General features: G+C 40.3%; 1 protein-coding gene across 2 annotated transcripts in view; it reads left to right on the top strand.

Annotated features, from left to right (window-relative positions):
• Nucleotides 1-373: 373 nt before the first annotated feature.
• Nucleotides 374-16,535, top strand: part of COL1A2 (collagen type I alpha 2 chain) — a 37,014-nt gene continuing 20,852 nt past the window's right edge. Inside the window, exons 1-16 of one of the 2 annotated variants that reach the window (XM_040549604.1) lie at nt 374-599; nt 2,455-2,465; nt 3,087-3,104; nt 3,756-3,794; nt 5,321-5,404; nt 6,747-6,803; nt 9,055-9,099; nt 9,192-9,245; nt 9,562-9,615; nt 9,987-10,040; nt 10,588-10,641; nt 10,922-10,975; nt 12,598-12,642; nt 12,887-12,940; nt 13,052-13,096; nt 14,978-15,031. In XM_040549604.1, the coding sequence (XP_040405538.1) occupies nt 530-599; nt 2,455-2,465; nt 3,087-3,104; nt 3,756-3,794; nt 5,321-5,404; nt 6,747-6,803; nt 9,055-9,099; nt 9,192-9,245; nt 9,562-9,615; nt 9,987-10,040; nt 10,588-10,641; nt 10,922-10,975; nt 12,598-12,642; nt 12,887-12,940; nt 13,052-13,096; nt 14,978-15,031 (792 nt within the window). In that variant the 5' untranslated portion in view covers nt 374-529. The remainder of the gene's footprint in view (nt 600-2,454; nt 2,466-3,086; nt 3,105-3,755; nt 3,795-5,320; nt 5,405-6,746; nt 6,804-9,054; nt 9,100-9,191; nt 9,246-9,561; nt 9,616-9,986; nt 10,041-10,587; nt 10,642-10,921; nt 10,976-12,597; nt 12,643-12,886; nt 12,941-13,051; nt 13,097-14,977; nt 15,032-16,535) is intronic. The other variant, XM_040549605.1, reaches the window with a different exon arrangement.

A 16,535-nucleotide genomic window follows, 5' to 3' on the forward strand; every position in this document is an offset into this window, starting at 1 on the left:
GAGCGCCCCCGGGGGCCGCGCAGCCCAGGGAAAAAAAAAATAAAATAAAAAAAATCAGGGCGAGGGGCGGGGGACGTCTTGAAAAAAAAAAATAAAAAAAAAAAATCAGACGGCGAGTCAGATTTTCCTTCCGAAAGCCTCAAAGTGTCCACGTCCTCAAAGCATGGAACCAATTTAGCGTGGCCGCCTCCCTCCCTCCCTGCCTCCCTCCCTGCCGGCCGCCTCCTCGCCCCCCCCACCCCTCCCCGCCGACCCCGGGGCACGTGACGGCCCTGGGAGCCGCGCGGGGCCCGCGCCCGCCCCGCGCCCATTGGCTGCGGCGGCAGCGGCGGCTCGCGGCGCCGGGACCCTCCTGCGGTATAAGTAGGGCGGAGCGGGGCCGGGGTCACTGAGCGTGCCGGGCAGCGGGGGTGTGCGGAGGTCGGGGGGTAACTTCTCGGGACTGTATGCCTGCGTCCCGCAGGTAATAGCTAGCCACCGACCGGGGGGACTCTGCGGCACAAGGAGTCTGCATGTCTAGCGTGTAGACATGCTCAGCTTTGTGGATACGCGGATTGTGTTGCTGCTCGCAGTAACTTCGTGCCTAGCGACGAGCCAACGTAAGTTGCTTTCGGCGTGTTCGTGGCCGGGGTGGTGGCAGGGGGCGGCGGCTGGCCGGCTCTCCGCGCTCTGTGCCCGCCGTGCTCCCCGCCGACGGCAGCCCGCGGGGCGGCGAGTGCCGAGCGGCAGCTTTCGGCGCCCCGGAGAGCATCTGGTAGCAGTGCCACCTCCGTCCCAGGGCAGGGTCTAGCCTGGTTAGGGTATATTTTCCTTCCAGAATTAGCAAAGGATGGCAAAAGCCCAAGGAGGTAAAATCAGCCCAAGGAGCCCCTCCGAAAAAAAAAAAAGAAAAGAGAAAAAGAAAAGGAAAGGAAAAACAGAAAAAAAAAAAAAAAAAAAGGAAAGAAAAGGGCGAAAAAAAAAAAAAAAAACTCGCATCCAAAGGAGAGCAGATGCTTAAAGCCCCGGCGAGACGGGAGCGGGGTCTCGGCCCCCCCCCCTCCCTCCGCGGCTCCCCGCGGGCCGCCGCCGCCGCGCCCCCTGGAGGCGAAGCGGAGAGCGTCCCGAGCCGGCCCCGCCGAGCCGACGGGGGGCACCGCACGGCCCCTCCCCGGGGCTCCCCGCACGCTTTAAGCCGCCCGCCGAGGGGGGAAGGCGGCCCGAGGGCGGCGGGGAGGCTCCGCGCTTAGCTGAAGGGGGCAGCAGAGCCGCCGGGGGGACGCCGGCTGCCCCCCCAATGCCCCCCGCTGCCGGCGCCGAGGCTTCCTCAGCCCGGTAGCCGAGGCCCGAGGCGAGCACGGGGAGCCCCTTCTGAGGCCTGGCCCCCGGCCCGTTCCCTCCCCCTGTGGCGGGCGGCGGCAGCAGCGCCCTCGGCAGGCCGCTGAGGGCCGGCGGCAGGGGCTGAGAGGCCCGGGCGAGAAGCCCGACGTCCCCACAGCCCCTGCCCTTTCCCCAGATAACACAGCGGGGTCTTCCGTGTCACCAGCGCCCGCAGACAGCCGCTTTCTGAACTTTTATATTGAGTTGCCATCGGTATTCTGCCCACTCGCTGTTCTGGAGCTTGATGATGTTCTGCGCATCATCACACATCCCCACACCACTTCATGCTGTACTGTGTGAACCATTTGAACTCAGTGCCATCAAGCACCCCCAAAGGGACACTTTTTGTGGGGGACGGGCACGCCACACCCAACAACCTGTTAGTAAAATGTCAGATTGTTGGCATTGAAGTGTGGTGAAAGACATCCTTTACCATGGTAAGTTTCAGCCAAAACCAAATCATTCACTGCTTGAACTTTGGAAAACAGATTTTAAAAGTTGATTTCTGCATCTAATTAACAAGAGCATACTTAGAAGGAAGTAACATACAGAAATAGAGTTTCTTGCTATTTGGTGGATAATAGCTTCAAGCTATTCTGGTTACACAATGGCATTTTACATTTTAGAAATGGGTCCATTTGAGTAGAACCGTTCCCCATAAAAAGTGCAAGGGGCCATCTATATTAAAACCTAAAGTTGTGGCTTCCAATTAATGACTTCACATGTGTCATCATGCCCGGCTTTAGTAATCTGTTGCATGTACACATACATGAAAACACATGTATTTCTTTCCAGGGAGATATTTTTAAGTGTATTTACAACAGGCTTATAGAAAATACCTGTCTTTTTATGTATCAACCAAATTACTTGCTTTATTTTATTAGCAAATCTGTTTTGACTTGGAATATATAGTGATCACACTTGCGAGTCCTTACAGTTTAAGATAATCACATTAAGAGAGAGAAATTGCATTAAGAAAATGTTTTTTGCTTTAAAAAAAATACATTTTTATTTAAAATACTGAAATGTCAACCTTTTAAAACCATTGAATCCACAATCTAATTATCTTTTTTTTCCTTTCCCTTCTTTCTACAGATGTGAGTGAGGTCAGTATGATTATTTTTCATCTAATATATAATATTCAACTTCAATTAACAGGCTAGGCTACCCTTTCAGGGCAGTATTATTTACTAACCTTAATTCCCAAGGTGGCCATGGAAAGGTACCAATTAAATCCTGAAGGGACTGCATGGAAATGTACCCACCCCAATTTCTCAAGTGGGCTGGCCTTTTTAAGAGACTGCCTTCGTAGGTGTAAAGATCATGAGGAGAAAAATAACTGAGCAGTGGTGTTCGGACATTATACCTGGCAGTGTGGATTGGAGATGACTGTACTTTAAGGCCAGTCTTCGAGGCTAAATTGCATTGCACAGAAGGATTATGAAAGAACTCAGGTGTGACTTCCATTTATGTTATATTTGTAGGTTTTAGTAAGTATAAAATTGACAGTCTTCAATAGAATGTTCTTATGTAGGCGCATATATTTTCACTAGATAATAAACTCTTAGCCTTCCTAGTAATTTAAAAAGCATAGGGTATACTTACATATATTGTACCGACATAAATTACAGAGTTGTAAGAAGATGAGCCTAAATTTGTACATTTGTTTAGTTTAAAATATTGGGATAACTTGTATCTTTTTTAATTCTCTGCTTTATTTCTTCCAGGCACCTGCAGGGCGAAGGGTAAGCATTTTCATTTTTCTTTCGTGGAAATGTAGATGACATCAAATATTCCCAGGCAGAGTAATATTTTGTGGAATGTTTGACAGAATATTGACTAAATCATTTTCAGTGTTCACTGAGATGAGTTGGACATAAAAAGGAGGGAATAGTGGGTGCAACATGTTAACACCATGGTAAATTCAAATTTTGGATTTAACCTGCTTTATCCAAGAGCAGAACTAAGCATACCAAGAACAAAACTGCCTCAAGGAAGGATTCTTGTTCAACAAGATTTCCTTTAGAAAGGTTTCATGAATTGAACCGTACACTAATATCCATACTGGTCTAAAAGGCTAAATAGATTCCATTTTATTTCTAAAAGTCACTGTTGTTAAATTAGAGCCAGTTATTCAGATGAGTATAAAACAAACTGTGTAAGTACTTCTGTGGACTGTGCAGTGATACTTTGACTGACATAGTGATCATAGTGACTAATCTGTTTTCAATAGCGTATTGAAGAAAAAACAATATACCATGGAAATAGGTACAGGACCTCTATATGCAGTCTTCTTTCTCTTTTTTCATGAACACTAATTATTTTTAATGTATCTCTTTCTCTGTATCGTCCTGGAAAATTTCCATGGTAACTCATTAAGTTCTCTTTTCTTCCAGCAGGGCCCCAGAGGAGACAAAGGGCCACAGGGAGAAAGGGTAAGGAATTAGATTGACGCTTATTTATTTGTGGTCTTTGAACAGTTGTAGGAAAATCAGTATGGAAAAAAAATCAGTGTAGGCATTAATGACAGATCAAGTGATTATACATGCAAGCTTCTACAGGTACAATTTCGTTAAAAAGAAATCAAGTTTTCTATGTACCGATGCTGCCACTGGCAATACCACCCCAACCTACTTATGGTCATTGTACCTAATCAGATGTGATTTTGGTTCGGAGAACAGCCTAGCACTCCAGATGATGGTTGCAAACTTTTTTTTTACGACTTCTTGTACTGGACACGGTGCACTGGACACAAAATGCAAAAGAGAAAGTTGTCATGTAAAGACATAGTCTTTGAACAGGATGGTGTAAAGATAAGCTCTCTACATCAAACCCAAATAGACAAAGGTAGCCTAGAGGATCATTCAATACCTGTACCTCCAAAGGTGGCTTGAAAAAGCTCTCCTCTTGGCAGCTAGGCATTTGTCATCTACATCTTGTTAGTCAGAGCAGACGTTGTGCTGTTAAAGGCAGTTTTAAATGTAACCGTAGATTAAGACAGTTAGTATGATAATTTAATTATAATGTTATAATGAAATTGTATTTAATTGTAATGTTCATATTGTTGATATTTGCTTTTCTGATTTACTTCTGCATCACTGCTGCTTTTTATAGAGTTGTATTCTGAAATTCACATCCTTAGCTGATATTTGCTTTAGGCTGCCACTATCTACATCTGTTTAATGAAGTAAGATACATGCTTTATCCTGAAGACAACAAGCCTAATCCTGTCCCTTTAGGAATCCTTAAGATTTTTATTACGGATTTCATTTAGACCAAATGAAATGCCTCACCTCAAATACTGTGATGGCAAACCTTGATCAGCTTTGTGTGTTGAGGATGATAGAATGTTAGAGCAAATATTCTGGACTGAACATATCCCTTCAAGCTGTTGTAGGAGTGGTTATGACAGTGATAGCAAAGTGGCGGTACCAAAAGGAACCAAAAACCTGTAGAAAAGTACTGTTCCATTGTCATCAAATTTGTGATTATAGCAGCAGATAATCCAGGTTGATTAAAAACTGGCCTTTGACTTTTTCTGGATATATGTTAGTTCATAGCAGTAAGACTGACCTGCCAGTCCTCGGCTTGTCAGAAATTTTTTGGCTCTCACAAACAGAAGCTGTGTAGGTCTGCATGGGTCACCCGGGGTTCATGTCCAAGCTTTAGTTGCTTGAAATGAAACTTCTCAATCTGGAGGTTGTGCTTTGGTAGCATAGTGCAATATTACCCTCGTAAATCTTCTCAAATATGAAACTACAGTGCGTATCTGATGGAGGAGTGGCAAGGCAATGTAAATTCAGGCTGTGCTTATTTTCTGAAGTTGGACATACTTTGAAACTGCATGTACAGCAGTGCTGCAGTATGTGCTGTAGGTTCCCAGTTGTTAATAAATTCATCACTTTAGAGGTTTTATGAGCTACTTCTAATGTTCGCGTTATAACCCTCCTTTTGCCTGTAGGGTCCACCAGGTCCACCAGGCAGAGATGGTGAAGACGGTCTACCAGGTCCTCCAGGCCCCCCTGGTCCTCCAGGTCTTGGCGGAGTAAGGCATCCAAATTTTATGTTACTGAAACTGATAATCAGAGCTTCATGACATCCAAAGGCTAAATGTATATTTGCTGGAAAACACTGACATTCTGCTGGAGAGTAGAGGAAGCATACTCTGGAGAGAAGATCATGCCGACCACTAGAGTCGGCATGAAGCTTGTGGTCCCAGTTCCAGTGAAACACTCCTTAGGATTTCCTCAGGAACTTTGGATTCTATGTGCAACAGGGACTTATGCAGAGGAGCAAATCAACCCCGTTAATTAGATCTGTGCTAACATAATATATATGGATTAGGAGTCAACTAAAGGAAACCTGTGCTGTTAAGTGGATGGATGAAAGAAACAGTACTTCGCTGTTGTGTTCAAGAGAAAGCAGCTGTACTGGAATAAGCTTGAGAAAACTACCCTTAAGCTAGAAGTCCATAATTAAACGTCAGTACCTCTTTTCCTTTAGAATTTTTCATCTATCCACACGAATGCTGCAGAACACAAGTGGATTGTCATGTACACACTTTCTGCAGAAGTGTCCATCATGTATGCTCTGTCAAATGCTTGTTTTAACTCTTTGTTTGACATAGGCTTGGGCTGGGAACATAAAGACATTAAACAGTGTCTTTTTAGCAAGTGTAGTAAATCCTCTTGAACGGACTCTTGCCCTCAATATGTACAGCAATAATTTATTTTCCTATTAGCAAACAAAAAACTGTTTTTGTTAATTTCTATTATTTTAATAGACTAATGAAACAAGCAAGAATAAGATTGTTGGTTGTATTGCATAGATCTCCTCTGTTTTAGTGAAAATATATGCTACAAAGCAAGAGGTATATTTATCTACAAGACTTACATAATAAAAGATCAGAAATCCAGTGCAGTGTTTCTGAGGCGGCATGCTCTTCAGATCTCTTTAAAGCTGAAGGGCCCACCTCATCCAATAATTTGTCGGGGCTGGGCTGTGAATTTTGCTTAAGTAATGTGGTAAAATGTATGCAAAACTACCCTCATTAGAAATTAAGCAGAATGATTTGAGAGATTCAGGAATGTTTTCAATTTTTAATGGGCACCAAGTCTACATCCTTAATTTTCAGTTCAGGCTGTTGCAGTGCCTCTCTCACTACTGGGTAGATATTTGAGGCCAAAGTGTAAAAGGGTCTTCCTGGTGAAATAAAGTCTTTCTGGAAAGAAGCAAATATAAATGGGCCATGTTTACTGAGTTTTAAGTATGTTCCTTTAACATATCATATAGCAAGTCAAATGACAGTTGCATATAGAATGATAACTATCAATACTTGTTAAAGAAAAAAAGTTAGTGCTTTAATTTCAAATTTTTGTCGCCCACAGAATTTCGCTGCTCAATATGATCCATCTAAAGCGGCTGACTTTGGCCCAGGACCTATGGTAAGTATAAGATTTAACACTTGGTAACTTGCATAAACATGTATTTCGCACTTTCTTTTTGAGTCTAATCCAGCTGTATTAATTCAAAGCATAGTTTTAAAATCAGTGTTTTGATCATATATTAAGTCAGATTGTAAACTGATCCTTCGACATAGCACAATGTGAAGTGCTAGAAATAAGTCTGAGGACTGTATCTTCAACTTGAATATAGCACAAGTAGGTCTCGAGCTTTAATTCTGTCTGTTGATCACACTTCTGTGAATCTCATTAACCAATGATGGAACATCTGCTTTGGTACAGTATTACTTTACCTCTGAGACAGAAGAAGTTTGTATTGTAGGAATGAGGTCAATTGTAGAGATGCTTTCTAAAGCAGACAGATCTAGAACGTAACTCAGTATCTCAGCTCCAGTCAGTGACCGTTTTATCTTGCATGGCTGGACAACCCTTCTGGACAACCCTTTTGGCATGCTGGTATTGTACAGGTTTGGCAGAACACTGGCCACTACATTTGGTTCTGAGCAAGTGAAAAAGCTAGCACTTGCTACTATGAAGTTATTCTGAGGAGGAATCTTTCCCAGTATACTATTTTCAAATGGACATTTCATGAGTCTTCTGCCTCTCTACATGAATTTCTAAATCTTCCTGATGATAGCAGGTATTTTTCAGTGCATGTAGATAGCAGATTATGGGTTAAATTCATCACACACGTTGACATCACAGACAATGCATCTGATGGGTGAACAGCAGGATGAAGGCTGCCAAGGATTAGTCTGGGTCATATTCTGGGTCAAATACTTTTTTCCATTCCTGAAAGTAGTATATCATCAGATTAATTTTTGAAAATACATTGGCATTCGTTGAGATCCTTAATATAAGAAAACGGGATTATTTTAGTCAAGTTTGGCCTTCGGTGTCTGACAATAAATTAGAAAATGTAGATGAGGATTTATATGGCATGTCACCATTTCTAAAAGCTCCAGTTGTTGACTCAATGAGGATTCATTGACAGCAAAAGCAGTAAGTTCTATCTTCTGTGAGGCATTAAGTTCCATAAAGAAAATGTGAGAGATTGGGAACACAGAAGAGCAGGGACAAACAGTTATGGAATATAATTTCTGAAAAGATTCACAGGGCTTATGCAGCACATATGATTCAGACTGTCCAGTAACTGTTGTTTTTTTTCCTAGAATTAGTGCATACTGTTATAGCCATATGATTGCATTAGCTTCCATAAGTTAATGCCTGTAATGAATATACATTTATTCTCCTTGAGAAAACTTATTCAGTCTCATTGGAATGGTATATAAGCCATTGAAAAACTGTTAGTCCCCTTGTAATGAGAAAAACCTAACAGGGTTCCCAATGAAATCTTAAAAGCAGATAAAAGTATAATAGCTTCTGTTGAAAACGTCTCATGAAACATCCATTTGGACAACAGAAGGTTAAATTAAATTTCAGTTTAAAGTTGTTTGCCTGCTTAGTAAAGCTTAAGATGGCTGTTAAGGAAGTGCACTAATCTATGGAAAAATCCCTTTTGGGAGTGATTTTTGACCAAATTTTTCAAGTTGTATATAAATCTCTAAAATCAGCTAATGAGAGTATATTAGTGACTTATTGTGGAGGTGAAATGAAGAGAAATTAGTCAAAAACAAGCAAATTGAAATAATTAAATAGAGTTAGATCATTATTTGAAATAGATGTGTGCTCAATATTTGTAAGAGGAAATTGATTTTTCAAAATGACGTGTGAACCTCATGGTTCATGGTAACACTGCCATTTGCATACATTTGTTTTCATTTTTTCCTCTCTATTATTTTAATGATCCTTTTCTCCAATATCTATTCCTGAAAACTATGATAAAATGGACAGGCCCAAAACACAACCCTTCTTAATGTGTTATGACTGTCTTTAAACTCTGGAAGTTCATGCACAGGGAAGAAATGGGTACATAGAGGACTAAGCCACTGTGTGAAAGCACTTGTTAATGAGCCAGAATAGAATAAGAAGCCTAATCAAAAGGTTCTCAGCCATAATGGTACATTCTTAAATCGTCTCACTGGCTTCAGATTTGTTTGTATTTGGACTGCCTATGCAGATCTCTTAATTTCCTCAAATTTCATTTGGACATTGCACAATGAAAACTGTTGCCTTTACCAAGGTTTTAGGAATACCAGGAACTGGTGTTATAGATGAGTTTAGGTAATAATGATTTTAAACAAACAAAACAATATTTGTTTTTCCTCCCTAGGGTTTAATGGGACCTAGAGGCCCACCTGGAGCATCTGGACCCCCTGTAAGTACACTCAATGTATTAGTCAGTAGTAGGATTTAGACATACCTATAAAATAGCCAGTTCAAACACTAACAATCTCCATTCTCTTCTAGGGTCCTCCTGGTTTTCAGGGTGTTCCTGGTGAGCCTGGTGAACCTGGTCAAACAGTAAGTACAGGTTTCCCGTACAGACACTGAGCGTTAGAAATAAGATGCAAAGATAGGCCTGTAATGCTTAGGCCTGTTAATCCTATCCATATGCTTGTTCTTGAATGTTAGAATTGCTTGATCCTGTTACAGAAACAGCTGAACATTCAGATTCAGACTCCTTCCAATTGGAAACTCATGAAGTGCAAAGGCAATTAGGATGGAAGTACCTTGATTCAGTTCATGCTCCAGCTATGACCAAACTCTACTGAGAAACCAGGGAAGAGACTAACCTGAAGAAAGGTGCTCGAAGTAATACTTAATCTATCTTTAACAGGGTCCCCAAGGTCCTCGTGGTCCCCCTGGTCCTCCAGGAAAGGCTGGTGAAGATGTAAGTTGTTATTAAAACTTTTTCTCTTTGAGGGTTATGATTCAACTCGAACATTAGATTATTGTTAAACTAAGCATTCTATTGGCCATCATTTTTATATTGTTCTTTATTATCCGATAGAATAAATAAGACCCTGAAAATTTATTTAATAGTACAAAAGATGCTGTCTGTTGGAAATGTACAGAAAAATAGATAACTTTAAAATCTCTCCAAATACATTATTTAGCTTTCTGAAAACGGGAAAAGGGAAGCTAACAAGCTCTGTCTACCAAAAAGGAAAAGCTTTGCTAATGTCTTTTCTTCTTAAAAAAAAAAAGATGTTCTTTTGTAAAATGAGCTTTCCTCTCAGTGCATTTTTACTGCATTTTTAGGGTCACCCTGGCAAACCTGGAAGACCTGGTGAAAGGGGTGTTGCTGGCCCTCAAGTAAGTATTGATCTACTGTCTGGTATATAAAACAGTGCTTTTAGCAATGAAACCTAATGACATTTCTGAATTGCACCCCATAAACAATTCATCAATATTCCTTATGTGGATTAATTTCAATATCTCCATTGTAGTTCTTACCTTCAGGGCTATCATATAGTTATGTCTTTCTTTTGTTCCCTGTCCCCCACCTTCTTACCCCCCAGTAAAGCAAGAGTAATAGAGGTAACATAGTGAGGAGCTGCATAGGTGGTGAGCAGGTACCTTGGCATAGAAACTTAAAATAGCTGTGTTATCACAGGCTAATTTGTGAAATTTCTGGGATACAGAACTGGAAAATCAGGTTAATTATTTTTAGTCTTTGAACACATCTGATGCTGGGAGGTTTGGGAGTGGACTGCGATCCTCATTTGAATGATTGTGGGTCCTCACTTGAATGATCATGACCCCAATATACTCACTAATTTTAATGAAAGACTGATGCTTTTTCTTTCTTTTTAACTGCCGTATAAAACATGAGATAATCATTCATGCTCTGTGTTTTTAGGGTGCTCGTGGTTTCCCTGGAACTCCTGGTCTGCCTGGCTTTAAGGGAATTAGGGTGAGTCTGTACATACCTTTTCTCTGAATAGTTAAAACTGACAAAACTTCAACATCCTGAAAACACCTGGAAATCCCTTCAAAGTTGAGAGTATATATTCTAAATGCTTCAATATCTTTGAAGTTTTTAATATCGCTTGGCAAAAGAGAATGCTTTAAAAAAAACTTGTAAGATTATATTAGAAAATCATTTTGTATGGAAAGAATTTTACCTTTTAAGACTGAGTTTGTGTGTAACAGTTACTGAGAAAATACTTAGTATTTTTTTCTACTCAATATAGGGACACAATGGTCTGGATGGTCAAAAAGGACAACCTGGTACTCCTGGCACCAAGGTAAAGATGAAATCTGTAAATGTAGGGTGCATTTTTAGCTCTTTCTAGGGAAATATATATGAAGTCCTCTCCAATTGATCTTTCATGTTGTCATTGAACGTTGCTCAGTAGCAATGATAAAGAAGTCAATAGATCCATGTAAGACAAATACTTGCACCTCAACGTGAGAAGTCATGTTGGGGCCTTATTCTTAAGCCCTTAGTGAATAAATTACTTTTAATGAGTAAGAGCTGCAGAACTGGGCTGCTAATAGCTGGCTTTCTCTGCTTTTCTATGGAATGTAATCGGGGTTTTTCTCTAAAGCACACTGAAATCAGAATATCTCACTTCTCTAGAAAATTCAGATATGTTGCTTTATTTTAAGGTTTCCTTCTAAAACTTTGGATAAATGCAGTGCTCTTCTGAGTTAAGGTTACTTGATCTTCAGTCTTTTTCCTTTTTACCTTCCTCAGCTTGGTGTATATTTGAACACTCTGCTTAAAGTATTTTTAAACATGGTCTAGAAACATGTTTGGCAAACTCTTCTCTCTTAATTTCTTCATCTCTCCTATTCCGCTTCAGTATCTAATGGCGGTGTTCTTAAACACTACTGCACTGTTGGGTTGTAGGAAACATTAATGCTGCTGACTTATTCATGGTAGATTTGTATTCAAGAACTTGTAATGTAACAGTGAAAAGGTCAAGTACTAATTCTCATTATTGCTTGTTTCCAAAAGCTTAGACCTACTTGTTTATAGAGTTATTAATTGTATTGTAGCGATTTCCCATATCAGTGCAACTTAACCTTCAGAAAAAGTTTGGGAATGAGATAACAATCACTTCTCTGGTCTTGGAGATTAAAAGCAGATAAAGTAAATAAATAAACAAAGAAATAGGTATTAGTAAGAGTGCTAATTTGACTGGAAAACAAGTATAATGAATCAAGGGTACTCATAACTGTGATTAAAGCAAAAACTTCTGGAGTTTGCAACACTTAAGACTGGGTGAATTCAGATATGTTCAGGATACCAGTGCTCTAGGACAGATCCTGTCATTATAGGCCAGTCTAGACCATCTGTGGGCTTGTTGAGAGCTTAGTCCTAAAGGGAGATAAATCATATTTTAGTGTCTGTCACTCATATCAGTAGTACTGGTCTTAAGGGTCTACCTCAGATATTTGTTGTATTTCCAGATGTTTGACAGCACAGGTTAGGAACTTTGTCACCATAACCTAAGGCAAAATAAAGTATCATTCTCTTTCTCCTCTAGCTAAATAAACCTGCCATTTGCTTTGAATTGTTAGTTGATTATTTAGGCCTTATCTCTTAGATGGGTGCTACAGAATAAATATCACAGAATAAAGAAAGGGGATAAAGAAAGCAGAGATTGGCAAGTGAAGCAACTTGCTGTGGGCCTCCTCTTCTAAGGTGATTTCAACTTGCCATGTTCCAGTATATAAAGGGACAGTCATTGCCTCTGCATCCTTAGGAGATGACGTGCTGTTATTCTGCGTGGTGATGTGAGTGCTACAGAAGACAAGGACAGTAGAATACAGCAATTGAGTATCTCTTTCAATGGTGTTGTGCTGTCTGTCCAAGGAATCCTATGAGTAATTTAAATCTGTGAATTTTCTTCTTTCTTAGGGAGAACCTGGTGCCCCTGGTGAAAATGGTACCCCAGGACAACCTGTAAGTATTTAGTACTGCTTTCAAAAATTTGATAGATATGGCTCAGCCAATGTTTTGACCAGTTACCATCAGTGACAATCTAGCTAGCTAGATGTTCTAATGTAATAATCTATGAATATATGGAATAGAATTGTCTGGCTGCACCCTTCTTCATATAGTGACTTAGCAGAAGTGTGTGTGTGTATATATATATATATATATATATATAGTGAACAGGTATAAATGAATTTAATTTTTCTTTCAGGGTGCTCGTGGTCTCCCTGGTGAGAGAGGAAGAATAGGTGCCCCTGGACCAGCTGTAAGTGGCTTTCTATCTGCCTGTTTGTAGTCATGAACAGCCGCTTATTGTGGCTTTCTCTGATCTTTGAATCTCTTTCCAGTTTCTACTTACCGTGTTCTCTGCTCACAGGGTGCTCGTGGAAGTGATGGCAGTGCTGGCCCCACTGGACCTGCTGTAAGTTTCGTTCTTGATCTTTTACAACCTGGCCTTATGTCCATTACTCCCTTTATATAGGACTTTTCAGGCTTCAGAGAAGTTGATTCTGTGGATGTTTTTAACACAGGTCTTTTTCTGTGATAGTCTGATAAGCAACAGTATAAGCCCATTGCAGACAATATCCTCATGTTTTATATTAAACACATCTTTGTCAAAGGGACAAAATACTCTCTCATTGACACCAGCGTACAGGGAAACAGCTGACGAACAGAATCCTCAGTTGCACTAGTGTAACAGAACAATAATCATCCCAGATCTAAAAATCAGGAATAGCCCAGAATAGTTCTTCCTTCTTGCCTTCAAAATGTGGGTCAATGATGAAGCCAAACTTGGTCCTGTCTACTTTGCCAGAAGTTGATTTTAATACTCCTCATCACAGCAAATATCTGTCATGCTTCAGCAAAACAGAATGTTTACAGAAGTATGAGTTTCACTTCAATTCCCCCACACAGTATTTAAAAACATACATCATTAGGCATTTAAAACAGACAAACAGACAACCTGTAGTAGCAGGGGTTTGCATTGGGTCACTGTGTCTATGCCAGTGAAGTTATTTTACATATACTTAAGTTATGATGCTGCAAACATTCTGTAAAGCAATTTTTTTTAAACTAGAACAAAAATACCGTTAAATTCTCATTCCTCTAGGAATTTAAAATGTAAAGAGTCACTATAATGGAAATTCAGAAAGTTGATATTTTCATACATATTTTACAGGGCAATTAGTCTCATTTTCTTTGTGCAAAACCAGTGAGAATGCCAGGTACCCAGTTGACCACAGTAGGTTATAGAATGTCAAAAGCCAATTCCTATTTGCCATATAGGCTGACCCATTTGAATTCCTTAGAACTAAGGTATTTATAATTCAAAGATGTGAGCTCACAAAAGCAGATGTCAATCTCCGATAGCTATGAATGAGTTGGATATTTCATTAATAATCAAAGAAAAACTATCCCTTTGTATTTTTGTACATTAAAGAATAACAAAGGCTATGAATCCATCAATGTATCTCCTCTTCTGGTGTCTGGCTACTGTATGCTAGGAAACTTGTCCTATCACAATCAAATTTCACAACAGTTGCTACGTTCAGTAGAAGGTCCTTGGCAAGCTGACATGAAAGGGCACTGTGGCTGTCCATACCTGCTGCCTCAAAAATTATTCTGTTTATAAATCAAGATTGCTAATCTGTTCACACCTTAGAATCAACTCCTGCCCTCGGCAGCTGTTATGCTTGATCCAAATTCTAGTAAACATTCTTACTGACTTAATTAAAAGTTTGGTCAAGCACTGGCTTGTAAAGTGGTGCAGAGATCTCACCAATCCTCTTTGATGTGTGAGGAAGGACAAATGCTGAAGGACAATGAGCTCTTGTGATAGGCCAGAACAATTACTGCTGTGAAAGTGTACACAGTTGTCCCTGCACAGTAAATGTGTTGGAAAGAGCCACCTAAGAACTGCAGTTGCAGGGTGCAGTGCTCTCCTTCATCCATCTTGGGACTGTACAGCAAGACATCTCTCCTCGCAGATGCCTGTCTCAGCCCATCCTCTGTTTTATTCTTTCTCAGGTGTTTGCCCTCAAGGCAAGGTTTTACCAGTCATTGCTTAACTTACACTTTTTTAACTGCACTACAAATGTTTTTCACCATTGACCATGCTATCAACTGTTTGTAGTGAACCAAATCTGTCCATTTGGAGTTGCAAAAGGCAACCAATGTTCTGAAGTGGTAATGTGCAGAAATGTCTAAATGTGCATTTAAAAGAATCTGTTTACTTGAGCAAGCAAGGTATTTGTGTAATCACAGAATGCATTTACTCATATGCTTCCCCTTGGTTTCATAGGGCCCTATTGGTGCTGCTGGTCCTCCAGGCTTCCCAGGTGCTCCTGGTGCTAAGGTATGAATATCTCCTTCTACTGATAGGATGAATGTAAAATATAGTTACTAGTATTGACAGGCAACAAAAATACACCCTCTTCGAAGTGGGAGTGCTGTCTTATCAAACTGTTACAGATCAGAATGAGCATGAACTCCTACAGTACTTGGGGAACTTGATATATGAATGTTAATAACAAATACAGCGGTTAATTTCACAGCTGATACACACACATACTGAGGTGTTAACAAGTTATTTACCATGTTATATGTCCAGAAGAAAGATTTTACTTTGGGATCCAGGTCCCATTCTATTCCAGAAGTGACTGTACTGTCTTGTGTGACAGATGCAGTTCTACATCCAAAACAACATGTAGAAAAAAGCTCAGGAGGCCTGCACAGCCAGCAAGTCATGGCTGGGAGCTGTAGTTGTTAATGAGTTAGGTGGGAGCTGACTCAGAGGACTGATGCTAGACAGGCTCAGTAAGACATATAACCTAATTTTTTCACTGCATCCGATGTGGTGCTGCTGTTTTATGCACCTTTGAAAGATGACGTGGATCATGACAAATAAGCGAAGTAGCAGTTTTTGTCACTTTAAATAAGTAGTAGAGGGCAAAGGAGCTGCAGTTGAGTTTCAGGCTCCTTCTAACCTGAATTCTTGAAGTTACGATGCAGAAACTGCGTTCAAACTTTCCAGGTTTAGGGCAATGCCATTTTGCTCTTGTGGACTACATAATTCAGTTTATTGCTCAGATCTTAGCATTTTTACCTGGGCAAGGCTCATTATTTTGAATTTTACTGAAATTGTCCATAAGATTTTAGGCAAGTGTCCATACACTGCATTTACAAATTTCACTATTTGTCCAGAAGAGCTGCGTACACTCACATGTAGTGTGATACCGTTTTTCATCCTTAACACGTGTACACAAATTCTGTGTCACAATAGACAAAATTCTTATCCTGATCTCCCTTTATAGTAAGATAGAATATTGTTTGCTAGACCTCTTTATATTAACTGCATGGAAGATGAGGAAAATTTGTTATTCTGATGGTTATTCTGAAAAACCAAGACTTCTGGAAATCATGAAATCTGTTCTGATACAGATGTCAGTGTGGTTACAGCAAGCAATTTCAAGAGAAAACCACCTACATATCCAGGGTGTGGACTCTGGATACTTACAGAATTTCTCATTAGAAGTTGTCATTATATTCAGTTTAGGCTTTTGTAATAGACTAAGTGAACACAAAGTTCTGAGAGTGGTACCTAGAACAGTTTCCCCTATCATTTACACTACTGTGAGCACTGTTCCACAGTACTCTGATCAGCCAACATTTTGCACTTTGCATCAGTTCAAATTGCAGCTTAAGATGCAAGATAATAGTCAGTTAGGTCTCAAACACTGAAAGGCATCTTAGGCCACTGCTGGTGACACATGGCTGCAGATAAGACTGCAATCTTAATCCGAATTTTCTAGGTCAACCTGATGTGTAATTCTTGATAATAACACAGATATGCTGATAAT

Source organism: Cygnus olor, chromosome 2, assembly GCF_009769625.2.
Source record: "Cygnus olor isolate bCygOlo1 chromosome 2, bCygOlo1.pri.v2, whole genome shotgun sequence".
Lineage (NCBI taxonomy): Eukaryota > Metazoa > Chordata > Aves > Anseriformes > Anatidae > Cygnus > Cygnus olor.